Below are 15,773 nucleotides of genomic sequence, written 5' to 3'. Positions count from 1 at the left end.
GGTGGGGCGGGGGTCATAATTACTGACGGACTCTTTAAGGTGGGAGGCTGGGTATGGGTTCTCTACCATTGCTTAGGAAGAATAAAATCTCTGACTCGCCCTGGGATCCAGGCCTCAGGGACTGGCCCAGGCCTGCAGAGCAGGTTCATTTTAGTTCTGGAAGGGGAGGGTTGGGACCAAGCCCTCGGGGCCTTGGAGAACCCCACAATAAGAGGGGCCCGGGACTTACTCTGTTGCTCATCGATCCCCTGACTGAGAGACTCCAAGATGTCATCCTGAAGCTTGGGAGGTAGGATGTCTTTTTCGTCACCGACCTAGTCGAGGACAGAGTCGGGGAGGAGGTGTGAGTGGGGTGTTGGCAGAGAGGGGGGTGTGTCTGCACCCCCACTCACCCCCAAATTAATAATCGGCCACATAGGTGAGAAACAACAGAAGCCGTTTCTTGGTCTTTCAGCTGGACTCAGTGTCAGCAAGTCCCCTCTCCACCCCTGTGGTTCCTGGTTGACACCCCTGCTCTGAGGCACCAACACTAATTGCCCAGCCACGAGGTCGGTCACCTGCGATTTTCGTGTGTCATGGGCCCCCTGAGAGGGGTTCTCGCTCAACATAGATGAGCAAGCATGGATGAGACGGGAGTGATGGAGTTGGCGGTGGGCCTGAACATGGATGAGACGGGAGTGATGGAGTTGGTGGTGGGCCTGAACATGGATGAAATGGGAGTGATGGAGTTGGTGGTGGGCCTGCAGGGGGTCTGAACCCAGATACTCACTGACATTAAGAAGGTTCCTTCACAAAGATTCACCAGCAGGACCTGCAATAAACACAGAATGGCTTTATCTCTTCCCCCGTCGTCACAGACGTCCGGAGGCCCCGCCACCTCCATTTCAGCCCATTGAGGGGTTGGGAATAGCAGGCAAATGAGCATCTTCGGTGCTCGTTTCGGTCAGACACTCCTTTCTCCCCATTCCTGTTTGGAAACCTTAGTTCCTTTCCTGGGGAAAGGGTGTGAGGGTCTAGGAAGAGGGATGGGAGAGAGCTGAGCTAGAAGGGGATACAAGATGAGGAAATCATACCCAGTCACTCCCTTCATGAAGCCCTGAGTAGACTAACTGCTTCTAAATATGGAACATGTAGAACAAGGTAGGTGCTTTGCACGTGTGTCGCATATAATCCTCCCAACGGTCCTGTGGGGGCATGTACTAACCCAACTCACAGAAGCTGCCTGAGGTCCTACGGCTAACAAACAGCAGAGCCAGAGCCCACGCCTCTAGTGCCGAGGCCTCAGGACTGCACCCCTGTCCCCACTCTCGCCTTCAGCTCCCTCCCCCTGGTCAGCTTAGGACAGGATGGGCATCATTTCACCTCTCCATTCTTGCAACAGCCTAAAAACTCCCTCGGAGCTTCGGGAAACAGGGAGAGAAGGAAATGAGCGCAGGGTCAACAGGAAGACAGAAGGAAAGGCAGTGAGGAGACCACGTGCCTGCAGGCTGCAGGTGAGACAAGCACGGGGCTGGAACTAGGGGGCCTGGAATTCGGGGGCCCTGAGCTCCGGTACCAGCTCCATCACTCGCCTGAGGGGCCTTCCGTCTAGACCAGACAACACAAACAGACATCCCACTGGTTGGATTCCAACCTGCAGAGCTGCTCCTTGGATCCTCAGAGTGTTCTCAAATAACTGAATTCACTGCCAATGTTTACGCTGGAGCCTTTCACATAAAATTTGGATTGGGGGTTTCTCCTCACAAGTCGGGAGTCTACGCCCCGGCCGGTGTGGCTCAGGTGGTTGGGCATCATCCCGGGCACCCAAAGGCTGCCGGTTAGATTCCTGGTCAGGGCACACGCACAGGAGGCAGTCGATCGGTATTTCCCTCTCACATCGATGTTTCTCTCTTTCCCTCTCCCCTCCTCTTTCTCTAAAAATCAATTAAAAATATATTTTAAAAAGTCAGGAAGTCTAACACTGGTTCTCATTTCTAAAGGACAACATTCAGAGAGAACTGAGTGCAGTGGCCCCATTTGGGCTGGGCGTGGGCTCAACAGTTTGCCATAACCCCCTCCCCCAGCCCCCCACCCAAACCTGCTGGTCACTGAAATGCCTACTGGGCTCCTCTTTTCAGTTTGCTCGTGACAATGGGGTGAATGATCCTCCCCCCCACCTCCCACCCCCCCGTGCTCCCTTCTTCCAAATAAAAGGAAAAAGAGGGACTGGCAAGTGTGCCAAGAGACTGAGCCGGCGCTGTAATTACCCGTCCTCAGGGGAGAAAAGGTGAACTAGTCCGGGCCTGAAACCACTGTGTACATGGGCTCAGGTACCTTCACTCGGGGAAGCCTGTTTGTTTGGGGGGTTGGGAGCTAAGATTGTGGGTGAAGAATGTTTCTGTGAAGTCGTTCCCCCAAATCTTCCTAGCATTGGGGTATATTACTGTCAAAGAATCCCTTCCCGGGAGCTTCTGTGGGGGGTCAGGGAATCCCCTCACACCCGCAGTAGCCCCTGCCCACTTCACAGGGCAGCTGCGGAGGCGGGAAAGAGGCCCAGGCCCGGGATGGCAGGAGCCAGCGCCGCTGGCCTCGGCCTCGGGAAGCCTTCCTGCCTGGCCGTCCCGGGGAGGAGCCCGGCTTCTGAGAAGCTGGGCTGCAGCGTCAGGAAGTTTCATAACTGATGGTATTGGGACACTGAAGTCTGATTGCTAAACACGGGCTGGTCCTCTGTCCCAGTGAGTCACAAGGCAAAGGCTCGTTCAGAGGGCGTGTGTACTCAGCACTTCTGAGAAGGGCTGGGAGGGCCAGGAAGTGAGGAAGGAAAACATGTCTTTCCTTCTCAGCAACACGCAGTGGAAGAGGGGCTTGGGGTCCGCTCCCTGTGCCCCGGCCCGGCCCGGCCCGGCGTTGCCTGTGTGGCCTCGGAAATGCCCAGTGAGCTCTCTGGACTTCCGTGGTGTCATGCACCTGGGGACGTCCTCCCACAGGGGCTGGTTCCAGGCCTCTGGAGCAGCTCACTGCTAGCCTCTCCTGTGGCTGGCCCTTTGTCTGCACAGAGTCAAGGTTAAGCAGTGCCCCCCCCCGCCCCCCCCGAAGTAGCTCTTCTCACTTCAGGTGAGTAACATGTTCTCCCTGAAACTTCCTCCTGGCAGCTCCAAGCAGGACACGTGTCCTGAGTTGTCCCTCCAACACGGGAGACCGTTGCATGCCAGGAATGCCCGCTCGGGGGGCCCTGACAACATCGAAGGGCTCTACCCTGATTGCCAACGGACCTCTCAGCCACTCAGAAAGACCAACTCCTGCTCCAAAGATCTGCCTGTTCAGGATTGAGCTTTCAGCGGGGCTGCATGAGTGAGCTCATGTCCAAGGAATGTGCGGGAACTCCAGTGGGCTGTGTGCTGCAAAACCCAGCTGTGCTTACCCGTTCAGATGGGGCAGGGGACCCCCAGGGCCCGCTCAGGGGGGCCAGTTGGCCCCGGACAGTCAGATGACCCCTCCACAAGCTACGTGCTTGAAGCCCGAAGGAGCAGAGAGCTGACGCTTACGGAGCATCAACTACGTGTCAGGCCTCAGGCGGGGAGCTTTAGGCGGGTGATTTCCCCTGGAATCCAGGGCACTGAACGCTGGCACCCCCGTTTTACAAAAGCAGCAGCTCAGGCTTAACCGGGTGAAGCAACCTGACCCAAATCACACCGCCCCGAGGAGCAGGGCTGGGATCCGACTCCAGGTCCGCCGGCCCCGAGCCACGGCTTCCCGGTGCTGGTGCCTACCTCTTCCATGGGGCTGTCCAGGACCTCCTGCAGAAAGCGCATTTGCACTCCCACCATGAAGGGCGTGGGGCAGCAGACAGTGGCCAGGAGGCTCTCGGGGACCACGGGGATGTAGGTGTGTGCCCAGCTGAAGGGGTAGAGCAGCGCGGCGGCGGCGTGGATACACTGCGACAGGGTGCTGGGGACAGCGACAGGGATGAGAGTTAGAGGGGCCTCCCTGCGCCCCACCCCGCCACCTCCACGCTGCCCACCACCCACAGCAGGTGCAGCAAGCCGGCTGGGAGCCACGCTGGTCCCTGGGACTACTCACAGCTGGGAGGGGAGGGGCGGGGGCAGGAGGGGCGAGGGCCCCTCTCCAGGATGGGCCTGCATTGGGCCTTTATTTGTTATGAGATTTCTCAGCAACAAAAGTGGCTCTAAGGAGCGGAGAGGGGAGAAAAGCCTTCCCTCGAACCCATCACCGATGGAGCCCCTTCTATGCGCTCAGCACGGTCCTAAATATGTGGGTGCCAGGAACTGGGAGACGTGGCCCTGCTTCTCGGAGTTCGCAGTGCAGCCGAGGAGGCAGACAAGTAAACACCAGGCAGCAGAGAGGCCAGGCCTGTTTCCTCCTCGCATCTCTCCAGCCCGGCCCAGGCCTTCCCTCTCCAGCTCTCCCCAGCCACTCCAGGTTGGTGCCTGAGTGCCTGGGAAATTCCTAGATTCCCGGAACCTCGCCCAGCAATTCCTCCCGGAAAGTCCCGCAGAGGGGCTCTGCCCTTTCCTACAAAGCACCGGGTAATCGCTGCCTGGTCACAGCGCAGGGCCAACTCCCGGCCACTCACGCCAGCACACAGCCCACTCTCTCTCTTCTCTGTCCCCCACTGGCTTTCATGGCTCCTCATTTCTCCTGGTTGCCCCCCACACCGGAGTCAATAAACACACGGATGCAGAAACCTCGTTCCCGTTCTTGGTATCAACCAGCACTCCCCGAGAGAGACTGGCTCAGAGAGCCGGCCAAGGCCGAGGCTAACTGGAAGTGCTCCATCCTCCCCCCGCCCTGCGTTTCAGGGATCTGACAGATGGTGTGGGAAGGAAGTGGGGAGAGATGGGATCTCCCTGGAGAAAGTCAACGTCCGAGAGGCAAGTCCTGCTGGCCCTGGCCCTGGCCGGCCAGCTGACCCGTGCGGTCATGTTCACTTCCCAGGCACCGATCTTAGGGGGAAAGGCCAGCACCCCAGCTCCAGCCACACAGAAACTTCTTTCCCTACAGGGCTGAGCGGGGAAAAGCTGGTTCCAGAGCGAAGGGTTACACCACTTCCCTCAAGGACTAGCTCACAACTAGTGCCTTTGTGTTGACCCTGGTTTTTATAGAATGTTCAGCCCACAGACCCCACTCCCTGCCCGAGCTTCCTTGTCTCTGAGCGCCATGACATCCACCTGACCCTCTCTGGCCGAAGAGCTGGGTTCCCAACATCCTTTCCTTCCTCTTCCCTGAAAGACAGAGCCGGAGTTGTCAACCAGTATCCTCCCTCCGCAGACATGAACAGAAGGCCAACCGCCAGCTCTCTGATGGTATTTTTTTCCTTCTCCATCCTGTCATGTCTCCCCTTGTCTTTCTCAGACTCAAAGGCCCTAAGAGGTAGAGACCAAGACATGGCAATGCCCCACTTCAACACACACAGGGGTAAACTCAACTGCGAAGTTATTATTATGAATAACAGCTCAGCTCGGCCGGCGTGGCTCAGTGGTTGAGTGTCAACCTATGAACCAGGAGGTTATGGTTTGATTCCCAGTCAGGGCACATGCCCAGGTTGTGGGCTCGATCCCCCTTGGGGTGGGGTGGGGGGAGAACATGCAGGAAGCAGCCAATAAATAATTCTCTCTCCTTATTGATGTTTCTATCTCTCTCTCCCTCTCCCTTTCTCTCGGAAATCAATAAAAAAAATATATTTTTAAGAAAGAATAATAGCTCACACTTACTAATCTGTGCCTGGCAGGGTGCTGGCTGCCTAATGTGAACTATTTCATTTAATCCCCACCACAACCTCACGAGACAGACAGTCGCTTCCTCCATTTTACAGATAAGAAGATCATGACTTCAAGAAATTAAGAAGCTAACTTAAGAGAACCACGCAGCTAAGAATAGGACTTGAACCTCTTTGTGCTGATTCAAAACCTACACTTCCACCCACGACAGAATTCTACATCCCCTTCGGGTCAAAGGCCATGTCTTGTTTGCCTGTATCCTCCCGAAGGCTTGGCATCCGACAAACAGTTCACACATGCGTGTCTGTTGAATGCGTGAGTGAATGGGTAGATGTGCTTGTCATTAAGGATGTTGGCCTTGACCTCCATACCACTGCATGCCTCCTGCCCTGAGCCTGTCAAGAGCAGAGTCATATCTGCATCCACCCTAACGCTCTCCGCCGGGGCCATCCCCAGGACACTTCCTGGCCTTCTCTGAGCTCGGTCAGAAGCCTCCTCAGGCCTAGACAGCAGCCAAGTTGGAGGGCAGAAGCAGGTTAGTGCCAGTCCAGACCCGGAGGCAGGAGGGCGGGCACACGGGCCCTACAGCCTGACCTCCTCTGGGGACCCTCCGCTGTTCCCTTGAACCCGAGGACGCCAGCCCGTTCGGCTGAGCCGCTCGGTGGCTGGACCCACCTGAGACCGTCTGCCAGGAAGATGATTCTCCTCTCCAGCACCGCGGAGGCGAAGAGCTGAAGAATCTGTTCGAAGCTGAGACAGCGCAACAGAGAACTGAAGTCCACGTGTTCCAGGTGGGAGTCCAGGGGCCGCGTCAGGGAGATGAACTTGGGGAAACCAGAGAGGGTGTCGTCACACGGAAGCCTCACGCAGACCCCAGGACGCTGGGCCTCCGCCAGCCTCCATGGTCCCCGCAGGAGTGAACCCCATCCTGTCTCTCCCGCGCTAAACCCACCCGTGGTTTCCCTCCGCCCTGGGGATAGCACGGCCCTCGAGGCCCTGCCTCCCTGCCAGCCTCACGGAGCCCACTCCACCTCCTGGCCCGCTTCCCCACCACCTCCTTCCTGTGCCCCGAGCACGTCACGCTCTTTCTGGCTGGACATCCTGCACAGGTGAGGCCCCCGGGACCCCCCTCCTCCCAAGTTCTTGCCCCCCCTAGTCTCAGAGGCTCTCCTTGGCCACCTAAAGCAACGTGTGCTCTCTGTCCTTTCTCTGTAGCATCCTGGTTTTTTTCCCTTTCATCAAATCATACAATTTTTTAATTATGCATTTGTCTGTTTCCTTATTGAACGTCCGTCTCCCCCAACTAGACTTTTAGCTCCATGAGGTCAGGGGTCATGTTCATTGTATTCACTTTACAGCCAGGAAATCGGTCAGCTCGGGGCCCAGCAAGCACGCCCTACTTATTTTCTGAGCAAGTGACAAAGCCCAGCCCACCCCCACCTTGATTTTATATGGAGAAGCCAAGGTTCAGAGGGACACGGATTACCCAGAGGAATAGGGGTCAGCGTGGAATTCTTAAAACAAAGTTCTGCCTCAAAACAGTGGCGTCCCGTGTGGCCTGGGAGGGGACTCAGGGGCGGGGAGGGGTGATAAGAAATGGACAGATGGAGGCCTCAGGTAGAGCTAGAGCGCAGACACCGAAGGATGAGGGTGGGGCGCCGGGGCCAGTGGCAGGTCGGGGGCTGGGGGCAAAGTCCATCTGGCACCAGGAACCTCGGCTCACGTGGTTTATTTATTACAAATACAAGTCTTGGTGGCTTGAATAGTGAGTGACGAGGCCTTGTGAGTGGCCGGTTGGGAGGATGGGAAAGTGTGGGCTGGATATTCAGCTCTGACGGTAATTCCAGCCAGACCCAGCCCCTGCCCGGCTCAGTGCGTCTGCATGTTAACCAGAGAATGAAGGGCTGCAGGGCTGCGAGGGGCCGTGCCGCAGAAGCCTGCCCCCTCCAGCCAGAGCGGGTCTCACCTCTTTACTGAACCCACCTCGGTGCCCGAGTCGGGGATGAAGCTCTTGAGGGTGACAGTCTTGCCGGGAGCGGGGAAGGCGGCCTCCCGCAGGCCCTGCATGAACGGGTAGATGACGGCCATGGAGATCTGATGCCGCTTCTCCACCTCATCCAGGATCTGCAGGAAAAGGACCCCGGGAGGCGAGGCTCAAAGGGATGCAACGGGGAGGGCGGCAGAGGCCCCGGGTGTGAGGGTCCCACGCTGGTCCAGCCCATCTTCCCGTGTCTTCTCTGCCCCTCCCCCAGGGGTCCTCTCTCCTCCCTGGCACAGACCAGTCTACTGCTTCCTCCTGGCCTCCTTCTTCTCATCCTCCCTCGACCAACCCACATGCCTCCCTTCTCCGAACCTCAACGTAAGCTACCTTCCCGGGAAGCCATCGCAGGGTAAACTCATCATCCACTTGACACCACGTTCATCGTGATGGTTAGGATGAGGGCCTACAAGCACCACTCTGCCCCCCAACTTTCGCTGGATACTGCCCAGGGCCAGGGCCAGCCTCTGTCCCCCATGCATGCACGCTCCACCCAAGCAAGGCTGCCAGAGTCCCTGCCTTCACCCTCCCAGGGCCTGCTGGGGGCAGAGCACACCGAGCCCCTTTCGTGGCCACCAAGACCCGCCCCCTCCATCCTGAGGGCCCCTCTGATCCCACTCAGGTGTGTGGCTCTCAGCGAGCTCCAGCAGAAGTCCTGGCGTCCCCAACGCCCCTGCTGCCCTGGAAGGCCCTGGAGGGAACCCGGCTTCGTACAATAATCGTCTCCATAGCTCTTTAGAGCTCGGCCTTTCTCAGATCACCTCGCTCGAGCCTCACACCAACCGTGGCATAGGAAGCCGCGGGTCATATATGCATCTGACAGACAAAGACATGGAATATCTCCCGACTCCTAACCGGGGCTCCTCCCTGTCCCTCCAGCTGCTTTCTGGCCTGACCAGAGTGGGAGGGGTGGGACCCGGGGGCTCTCAGCAGGGGAGACGGTTCCCTGCACTCAGTTCTCACTTTTCTGTGAAATCAAGTCCAGCCCAAGCCCCTCTCCGCCTGGGTTCTCCCACCTGGGCCTCGCCTGACCCTGCTCACAGGGAGGCACTCCCTGAGCGCTGAGGGAGCACCTGCGGGGTGGCAGCTGGGCAGGCAGCCAGGCAGCCGGGCAGCAGAACAGGCCCAGCAGGCCCAGGAATCCCGCTCCGGCCCTACCTTGGAGAACAGGCCGAAGCAGCCGATGCAGCTGATGATGCAGTACACCTTGGGGAGCCGAGGGCCGCGGCCGGCGGGCTGTGGGGGGAGAGAGCCTCCTTCAGGGCCGCAGCCCCCAGGCCTTCGCCCACCCGGGGACAGCGGGGCACGAGCTGGCGGCTGGGGGACGCGTGGTGAAAGGTGGGCCGGATGGAGGAAGGCCTGGACAGGCACAAGGAGGCCAGAGCGGCCACCAAAGTCCAAAGAAAGTGGCTGTGAGGGGGCTGGTGGGCTCACAGCAAGCACTGCCACCATGGGGGGTCGACAAAGAGCGGGGACCAGCGTGCTGCGGGGACGAGGGAGGACAACACTGAGAATCCTGAGAGCCCAGAGCAGGTGTTCAAATCCCGGTCTCTGCTCCGGGGGCTCCCGGGGCCATGGCACCGAGGCCCGGACGGGGATGTTGGGAGAGCAGAGACCACTGCAGGGCCTGCAGGAGTCCCCTGGGTAGGCGGGCGAGGGGGCACGTGTCCCTGTTCTGCAGGCTGCAGAGGGCACTAACATGGCAGCGGGTGCTGGGCTGTGCTCTCTACAGCCGCCACTGCCAGGGGCCTGGGCTTGTGCGGCTGAGGCCTGAGCAAGCCCCCCGAGGAGCCGGCAGGCTGCAGAGAGGAGGGGACAGTTCTGAGCTGCACAGACCAGGAGGCGCCTGCAGTAGCCGATCTTCCTGCTCCCATCCACGTTGGTCAGCACGAAGGAGAAGGTCTCCCTGAGGAAGAGACACGAGACTCTCATTTGCCCACTAGTCCAGTGATGGCGAACCTATGACACGCGTGTCAGAGGTGACACGCGAACTCATTTTTTTGGTGGATTTTTCTTTGTTAAATGGCATTTAAATATATAAAATAAATATCAAAAATATAAGTCTTTGTTTTACTATGGTTGCAAATATCAAAAAATTTCTATATGTGACACGGCACCAGAGTTAAGTTAGGGTTTTTCAAAATGCTGACACGCCGAGCTCAAAAGGTTCGCCATCACTGCACTAGACTGTACAACGGGGAGGCGCACGGCATCAGGGGGGCGCTGAGGGGGGCGAGGAGGACCTGGGAGCTGCTGGCTGGTTAGGAGAGTGGTACTAGTACCAGGAGAGTAAGTGCTTATCGGTGTCAACCTCCAAAGGCATCATCTCATTGAATCCTCAAAACAGCCCTGTGAGGAAAGTTTGCTGGTTCTCCCCGCTTTAAAGTTGAAGGGACTGAGGCGGAGAGGGCATTTCTCATGCCTGGCATTCAACTCCTAGCCGTGCAGCCAAAACTCGAACTCAGACAGTCGAGTCCCAGGGCTCCTGCTGGAAGGGACGTTGCTACGTCACCTTCTTAGAGGCCCAGGGCCTTCTTCTAAGCCCAGCTTCTGCCAGTGGCAGAGTCAAAACCCAGAGACGTCACTCCCAGCTGGAGGGAAGGGAATCCCGCCCTTCTCTGCTCAGAGGTAACTGGTCAGCCCGTGGGCCAAGATCCTTGGTCTTACAGGGCCCCAGGCAAGATGGTTATATATGAATCCACTGAGCCCCATCCCGTCAGAAGGAAAGCTGGTAAGAGACGGGCATACAGGCCAAGCGAGGGGCCACAGGAACCAGCAGGCTCACACGGGCCCTTCTGCCCCGATCCCAGAGGCCCCGTCTCAGGGCCGGCAGTTACCTGGGATACTCAGTGAGTGGGGCCCACTCGTTCCCATCCGGGAAGCAGAACAAGGGGATGGCACTGAGCAGCCGTTCCTCCTCCTCCTGTTGGCCCCGAAGCAGGTTCTCCCGCTGTAAGGATAGGAAAGGAGATGAGCTGATGGTGCACGTAGGGGCCCCAGGAGAGGGCAGGAGGCAGGGGCCCCAGGAGAGGGCAGGAGGGCAGGGGCAGCAGGGGCAGCAGGAGGGGGCAGCAGGAGAGGGCAGGAGGCGCGCAGGCAGGCGGACTTCTTTTGAGGCTCTAGCACAGTCTTAGGATAAGCTTGTCCATGGCACAGGGTCCTCTGCCTGTCACTCTACACAGGGACTTTGTTCTGGGTCTGGCTGGACCGACCCCAAGGCCGAAACAGCCCGTCCTGGGCCACGTCTACATGAACCCGAGTTAGACTTCAGTGTCTGAGGATCCGCGTAGTCAGGAAGGCGGCCAGGCCACCCCTGAACACAGAAGGGCCCTGAGACCGCTCGGCTTCCTGCGAGGACCACGTCCCAGAGGTAACACCTCGCAGAAGAGAAGCGGCCAGCTCACCAGCCCCACTTTCAGGGTTAAGGAGAATCTCTGTGGCCCAGGGCAGGGGCAGTGAGGATCCCAGTGTGTGCGTGTGCATGACCAGGGGCTGCCCCACCCCCTCCTTCCCACGGGGGTGCCTGGGAGGGGGTGCCTGGGAGGAGCTCGGGCAGAAGGTAAGCTTCTCCACAGAGAAGGGTGACTGGGCTGGAATCTGGGAGAACCGGGAGGTCCCCAAAGGGAAGAACTAGCCTAGATTCCCGGCCAGGGAGCCTAGGTCAGCTCCTCACAAAGAGGCCAGGCCTAGATTCTGTGGGTGATAACAGGAAACAAGAGCGGGCGAGCTCAGGGCACACACACACACCCCCTGCCCTCCTGTCGCCTCTCAAACACCCCCCCCCCCCCCCCCCCCGTCCCCCAAACCCACCCCCTCTTAAAGTCCTTACCTTGGGAAACTGGTAGGTGATCGTCGGCTCATAATCCTCCCCTGATCGCTTCTTTTTGAGGGAAACCACGAGGAGGTATTCAAAGAAATGCTGTCCTCCGGCGAAGGTGGCCAGGCAGTGCTCCGGGGCCCTCTCCGGCTCCTTTGCAGCCTCCCCCGGACTGTCCTGGACAGACCCTGAAACCAGACACGTGGCCCACTCGGATCTCACAGGTCCACACCCCGAGCGGGGACTGCGAGGCTCCAGGCAGCTTCAGCACCTCAAGGCCCCCCCTGCCCATGCCGAGGTCCCCGGAGCCGGCCCAGCACCCAAGGTCCTGGAATGGGATCAGAGCCAACTGGGTGGTTTCCACGCCGGCCCTGGGGATGTGCAACCACGCGGAGCCACGGGGAGAAAAGAAAGCACTGATTTGGAAGCCGAGGAAATGTACTGGGGAAGCCCCGTGGGAGGCCCTGTGCCCCGGGCACTGCCTGCCCTCAGGGTGCCCAGCGCAGCACCTGCAACATGCCCCAGCAGACCTGTGCTCACTGCATCAGAAGAGGCACACGGGCCATGTGGCTGTGACCACACCAGCCCCCCAGGGGTTATGACAGGCTCTAAAGACCCGCAGGGGAACCTCCCAGCACAGTCACATGGGAGGAGGAGGTTGAGATATAAAAGGAAGAAGGAAAAGAAGTGTTTCAAGGAAGAAACAGCCCCAGAGAGGAGAATCACCCGTGGGAAAAAGGAAGTGGGCAATCCAGTCCAGACCTGGTGGGATTCGGGATCGCCATTTGTGGAACTGCCTGAGCATCCCGCCTACCACTGGTCCTGCCATCGTCCCGGGCCTGAGGGGCATGGAGCGCTGCCCTCGCCCACAGCGACCGGCTACAGAAAGCCCCAGGAGGGAGCTGCCGCTTCAGCTTCCGACCCCGGCGCTAGGCAGACAGGCCCCACGCTGTCTCCCAGATGAGGGAGAGCAGTTTCCATCCCGGGCACCCAATGGGTGAGCAAGCCGGCTGTGACGGGACCCAGGCAGGAGGCAGGAAGCCCGCACTGACACAGGCAGCATCCTGGCACGCTGCTCAGACCTCAGCTCCTCCCAGGAGCCCCAGGGTGTGGTGAGACAAAAGGTCGTAAGTAAACACCTCCAAGGCCCAGCTGCTTCTGGGCTCAGGGCTTTGACTTCTGGGCCGGAGGTTGTACAATGGGCTTATTTACAATCTGGGTCAAGTGAAGAATGCGAGATAGCATCAGGCTGCAGGCACTGGGGACTCCTGGGCTTTTTATCCCCAGAACTTTGACTTGTGGCCTTTCACTTCGCAACTGGGTCAACAGCAGCCCCGAACCCCTGCAAGGCCACCTGAAACTTCCAGGACCAAACACCCCTACAGCCAGCATGCCACTACCTCCGTCCCATGACATCCAAAAGGAGGAATTCTTCCAGGAGGAGGGAAACCTGGGCATCAAGACGCACCTAAAAGCCTCCTCTCCTGCTGGTGGAGCAGAGAGCAAAGTCCGTGTCTGAGCCGCAGAGCTCCTGACGGTCCAGATCTGCGTCGGAGCATCTCTCCCCCCTGCAACACCTCCCGGACAGGCTGCTCTCCCTGGGACCTGTTCCAGGGTCCCGGCAAAGGATCCCTCTTGCAAATAGAAAGCGCTGACCCAGGACATTCTCCTGGCCCGCAGGAGGGAACTGGCTGCACCAGCAACAGCAGAGAGCACCTGGGGGAACTCCGCCCCACCCCCACTCCTGCTCAGTCTTTTGTATTTTAACATATTTTTATTGATTTCAGAGAGGAAGGGAGAGGGGGAGAGAGAGAGAAACATCAATGATGAGAGAAAATCATTGATTGGCTGCCTTCTGCATGCCCCACTCTGAGGATCAAGTTCACAACCTGGGCATGTGCCCTGACCGGGAATCAAACCGTGACTTCCTGGTTCAGAGGTTGACGCTCAACCACTAAGCCACGCCAGCCAGGCCTGCTCAGTCTTTGTTCCCTGTTGGGCCAGGTCAAGTGTTCTGCTCAAGTTAAAAGCAAGAGCAACTGGCCCCTGGGGCCCTAGTGGTGTCTGGAGGCTGTGTCGGGGGGCTGGGAAGGAGAGAAAGGGTAGCACTAAGTCACTTAGAAGTCTTGCATAAACCCCTGAGCGAGCACATGTACAAGGTAAGAGACAAGGACTTTGGCCAGGCAGCCGCGTCTAACAGAAGCCAGGAGGCCAAAGTGTTAGATGCCAGTGCCTGCCACTCCTGCGGAGAATGAGCAGTCCTCCGGAAGAGAGGGGGTTCTGGAATAAAGAAGAGCTTCGAACCTGGCTTTTGTGGGACGAGTAGAAGCTGCACTCAGTGGCCCAGCCATGACTCCTGGGGCGAGCCCCCGTCACAGTCAATAAGGATGTGACGCATCCTGTAATGGTGAGAACAGTGACCCAGATCACCGAGCACCCTCACCACTCCTTGCCCGCAACCTGCACAGACTTGTTGTTGTACAATCCTCACCATCTGTCTGAGGAACAAGCATGTTGCTGATACAGATGGGGAAACCGAGGCACAAAGAAATCCAGAGACTATGAACAGAATCCGTAGGGGGTGGGGATCGTGAGAATTCTGTGCCCATGCTCCCGCCCTCTGGACGCGGCACACACAGAACGGTGCACCAAAGTGGGATGCCTCGTGTCTGCCACGGACTTTGAGAATCCACACCTTTTCACGGATCCTTCCAGAACCTCAGGAAATTACCCCTTTCCTCAAATCATTTGAGTTGCAGTTTACAGCCCACTCGTTCCTGCTCTATCAGGAGAGCCAAAGGAACAGCAAAACTCATAAACTCGAGCAAAAAAGTGACTAGACCTTTGGGGTTGAGGCCCAAGAAACCCAGAAGAGATGGCCTTCTCCTATCTTTCCAAGGGGGTTACCAGCCGGAGAGAGAACATCCATCAGATTCACATGTGTCATACAGGTCACCTCATTTAATCCCCGGAGGAATGATTATCCCGGATTTTTCATTGAGGAGGGAGCCACCCTTTCTAAGGAAGTCAGGAGTCTGGTTACACTTGTTCCTCCACCAGGAAGCTCCGCCCACAGCCATCTGAGGAAAGTCCCAGAAAAGACTAGAATATAGGTGAGGGGAGTTTCTGAAACCTGCATCTGAAAAGCTGGCCTTTCCTCTTCTAGCTCATCTGCCTTGAACCCGGGACCACCCCCACTACCACTCCTCCCGCCAGCATGACTGACACATCCGTGTGTGTGGTGTGTGGTGTGTGTGTGTGTGTACACACCCTCCTACCACACAACTGCCCTGCAGGGAGGGGAACTCCCAGGAAGGCGGAGGACAGACGGCAGGCAGGCAAGATGAGGACACACTCTCCTGGCCCGACAGGTGCCAGGCCTCGGGACAGGAGGTCCCGGCTGCTAGTCTTCCAGCCCCTCAACCGCCAGGAAGCCCCTCCGGGCACGAGCCTCACCTTGTCTGGGGGACCAGGGTGGTTGGGAACAACCGGAATGTCTCCTGTGGCTGCAGGGAGCAGACCCCGTTCCTCCATACCCGCGTCTCCGGGTTGAGGGAGACCAGAGAAGAGAGGCCAGCAGCCCCACCCTGCACTCTGCCCGGCCACTGCAGGTTCCCGACCTCTGTCCCCACCCCTGGTCTCTGACCTCCCTGCCTCCGTTGGGGTGAAATGACAGATACTGGAACCCCATGGTTAGGGACAACAGCCAGGGCTGGGCTGGAGGGCAGGGGTGATGGCAGGAGCACTGACTTCACCCCCAGGTCTCCTCCCCGACGCTGGGGGTTGCACTTGGGAACGTGGCTTCCTTCACTCAACCTTGTGATTTGCCAGCGCTAGAGAGGTGGGCTGCCTGTCCACCCAGCTCCCTTCTCCTCGGACAGCGGGACCTGTGGGCAGGGGAGCTGAGGGTTCTGGCGAGTGGAAGAGGCAATAAATGTTTGCAGAATGAATGGAAAAAAAAAAAAGAATGAATTCCTAATCGCCTTCCTTCCCGAGCTCAGGGCCCTGCTGAGAAGAAGGAGCACGACTCTAATGTGACTCCCCGCAGCGCGGAGGACTGACCCCCACTTCGCTGCCCAGGGGCTCCGGGAGGCGGGACTTGCCTGGTTCCCGCTAAGGCGCCACCCCAGCTCTGCTCTAGGCCACGCTCTCCACCGCCCCGGGGCGGGGGTGGCACGGCGTCGGGGAGCCCAGTTTCCCA

General features: G+C 58.5%; 1 protein-coding gene across 4 annotated transcripts in view; it reads right to left on the bottom strand.

The window, feature by feature from the left end:
* Positions 1 to 15,721, bottom strand: part of DENND2D (DENN/MADD domain containing 2D) — a 17,416-nt gene extending 1,695 nt beyond the window's left edge. Inside the window, exons 1-10 of one of the 4 annotated variants that reach the window (XM_005860021.2) lie at positions 15,029 to 15,721; positions 11,585 to 11,760; positions 10,593 to 10,705; positions 9,592 to 9,661; positions 8,914 to 8,991; positions 7,701 to 7,841; positions 6,393 to 6,541; positions 3,750 to 3,927; positions 770 to 811; positions 230 to 314 (exon numbers count right to left, since the gene is read on the bottom strand). In XM_005860021.2, coding sequence (XP_005860083.1) covers positions 230 to 314; positions 770 to 811; positions 3,750 to 3,927; positions 6,393 to 6,541; positions 7,701 to 7,841; positions 8,914 to 8,991; positions 9,592 to 9,661; positions 10,593 to 10,705; positions 11,585 to 11,760; positions 15,029 to 15,263 — 1,267 coding nt within the window. In that variant the 5' untranslated portion in view covers positions 15,264 to 15,721. The other 3 variants (XM_005860023.2, XM_005860020.2, XM_005860024.2) reach the window with 3 other exon arrangements.
* Between the last annotated feature and the right edge of the window lie 52 nt (positions 15,722 to 15,773).

Source organism: Myotis brandtii, unplaced genomic scaffold, assembly GCF_000412655.1.
Source record: "Myotis brandtii unplaced genomic scaffold, ASM41265v1 scaffold131, whole genome shotgun sequence".
Taxonomy (NCBI): Eukaryota; Metazoa; Chordata; class Mammalia; order Chiroptera; family Vespertilionidae; genus Myotis; species Myotis brandtii.
This window is presented reverse-complemented; position numbering and strand designations above follow the sequence as displayed.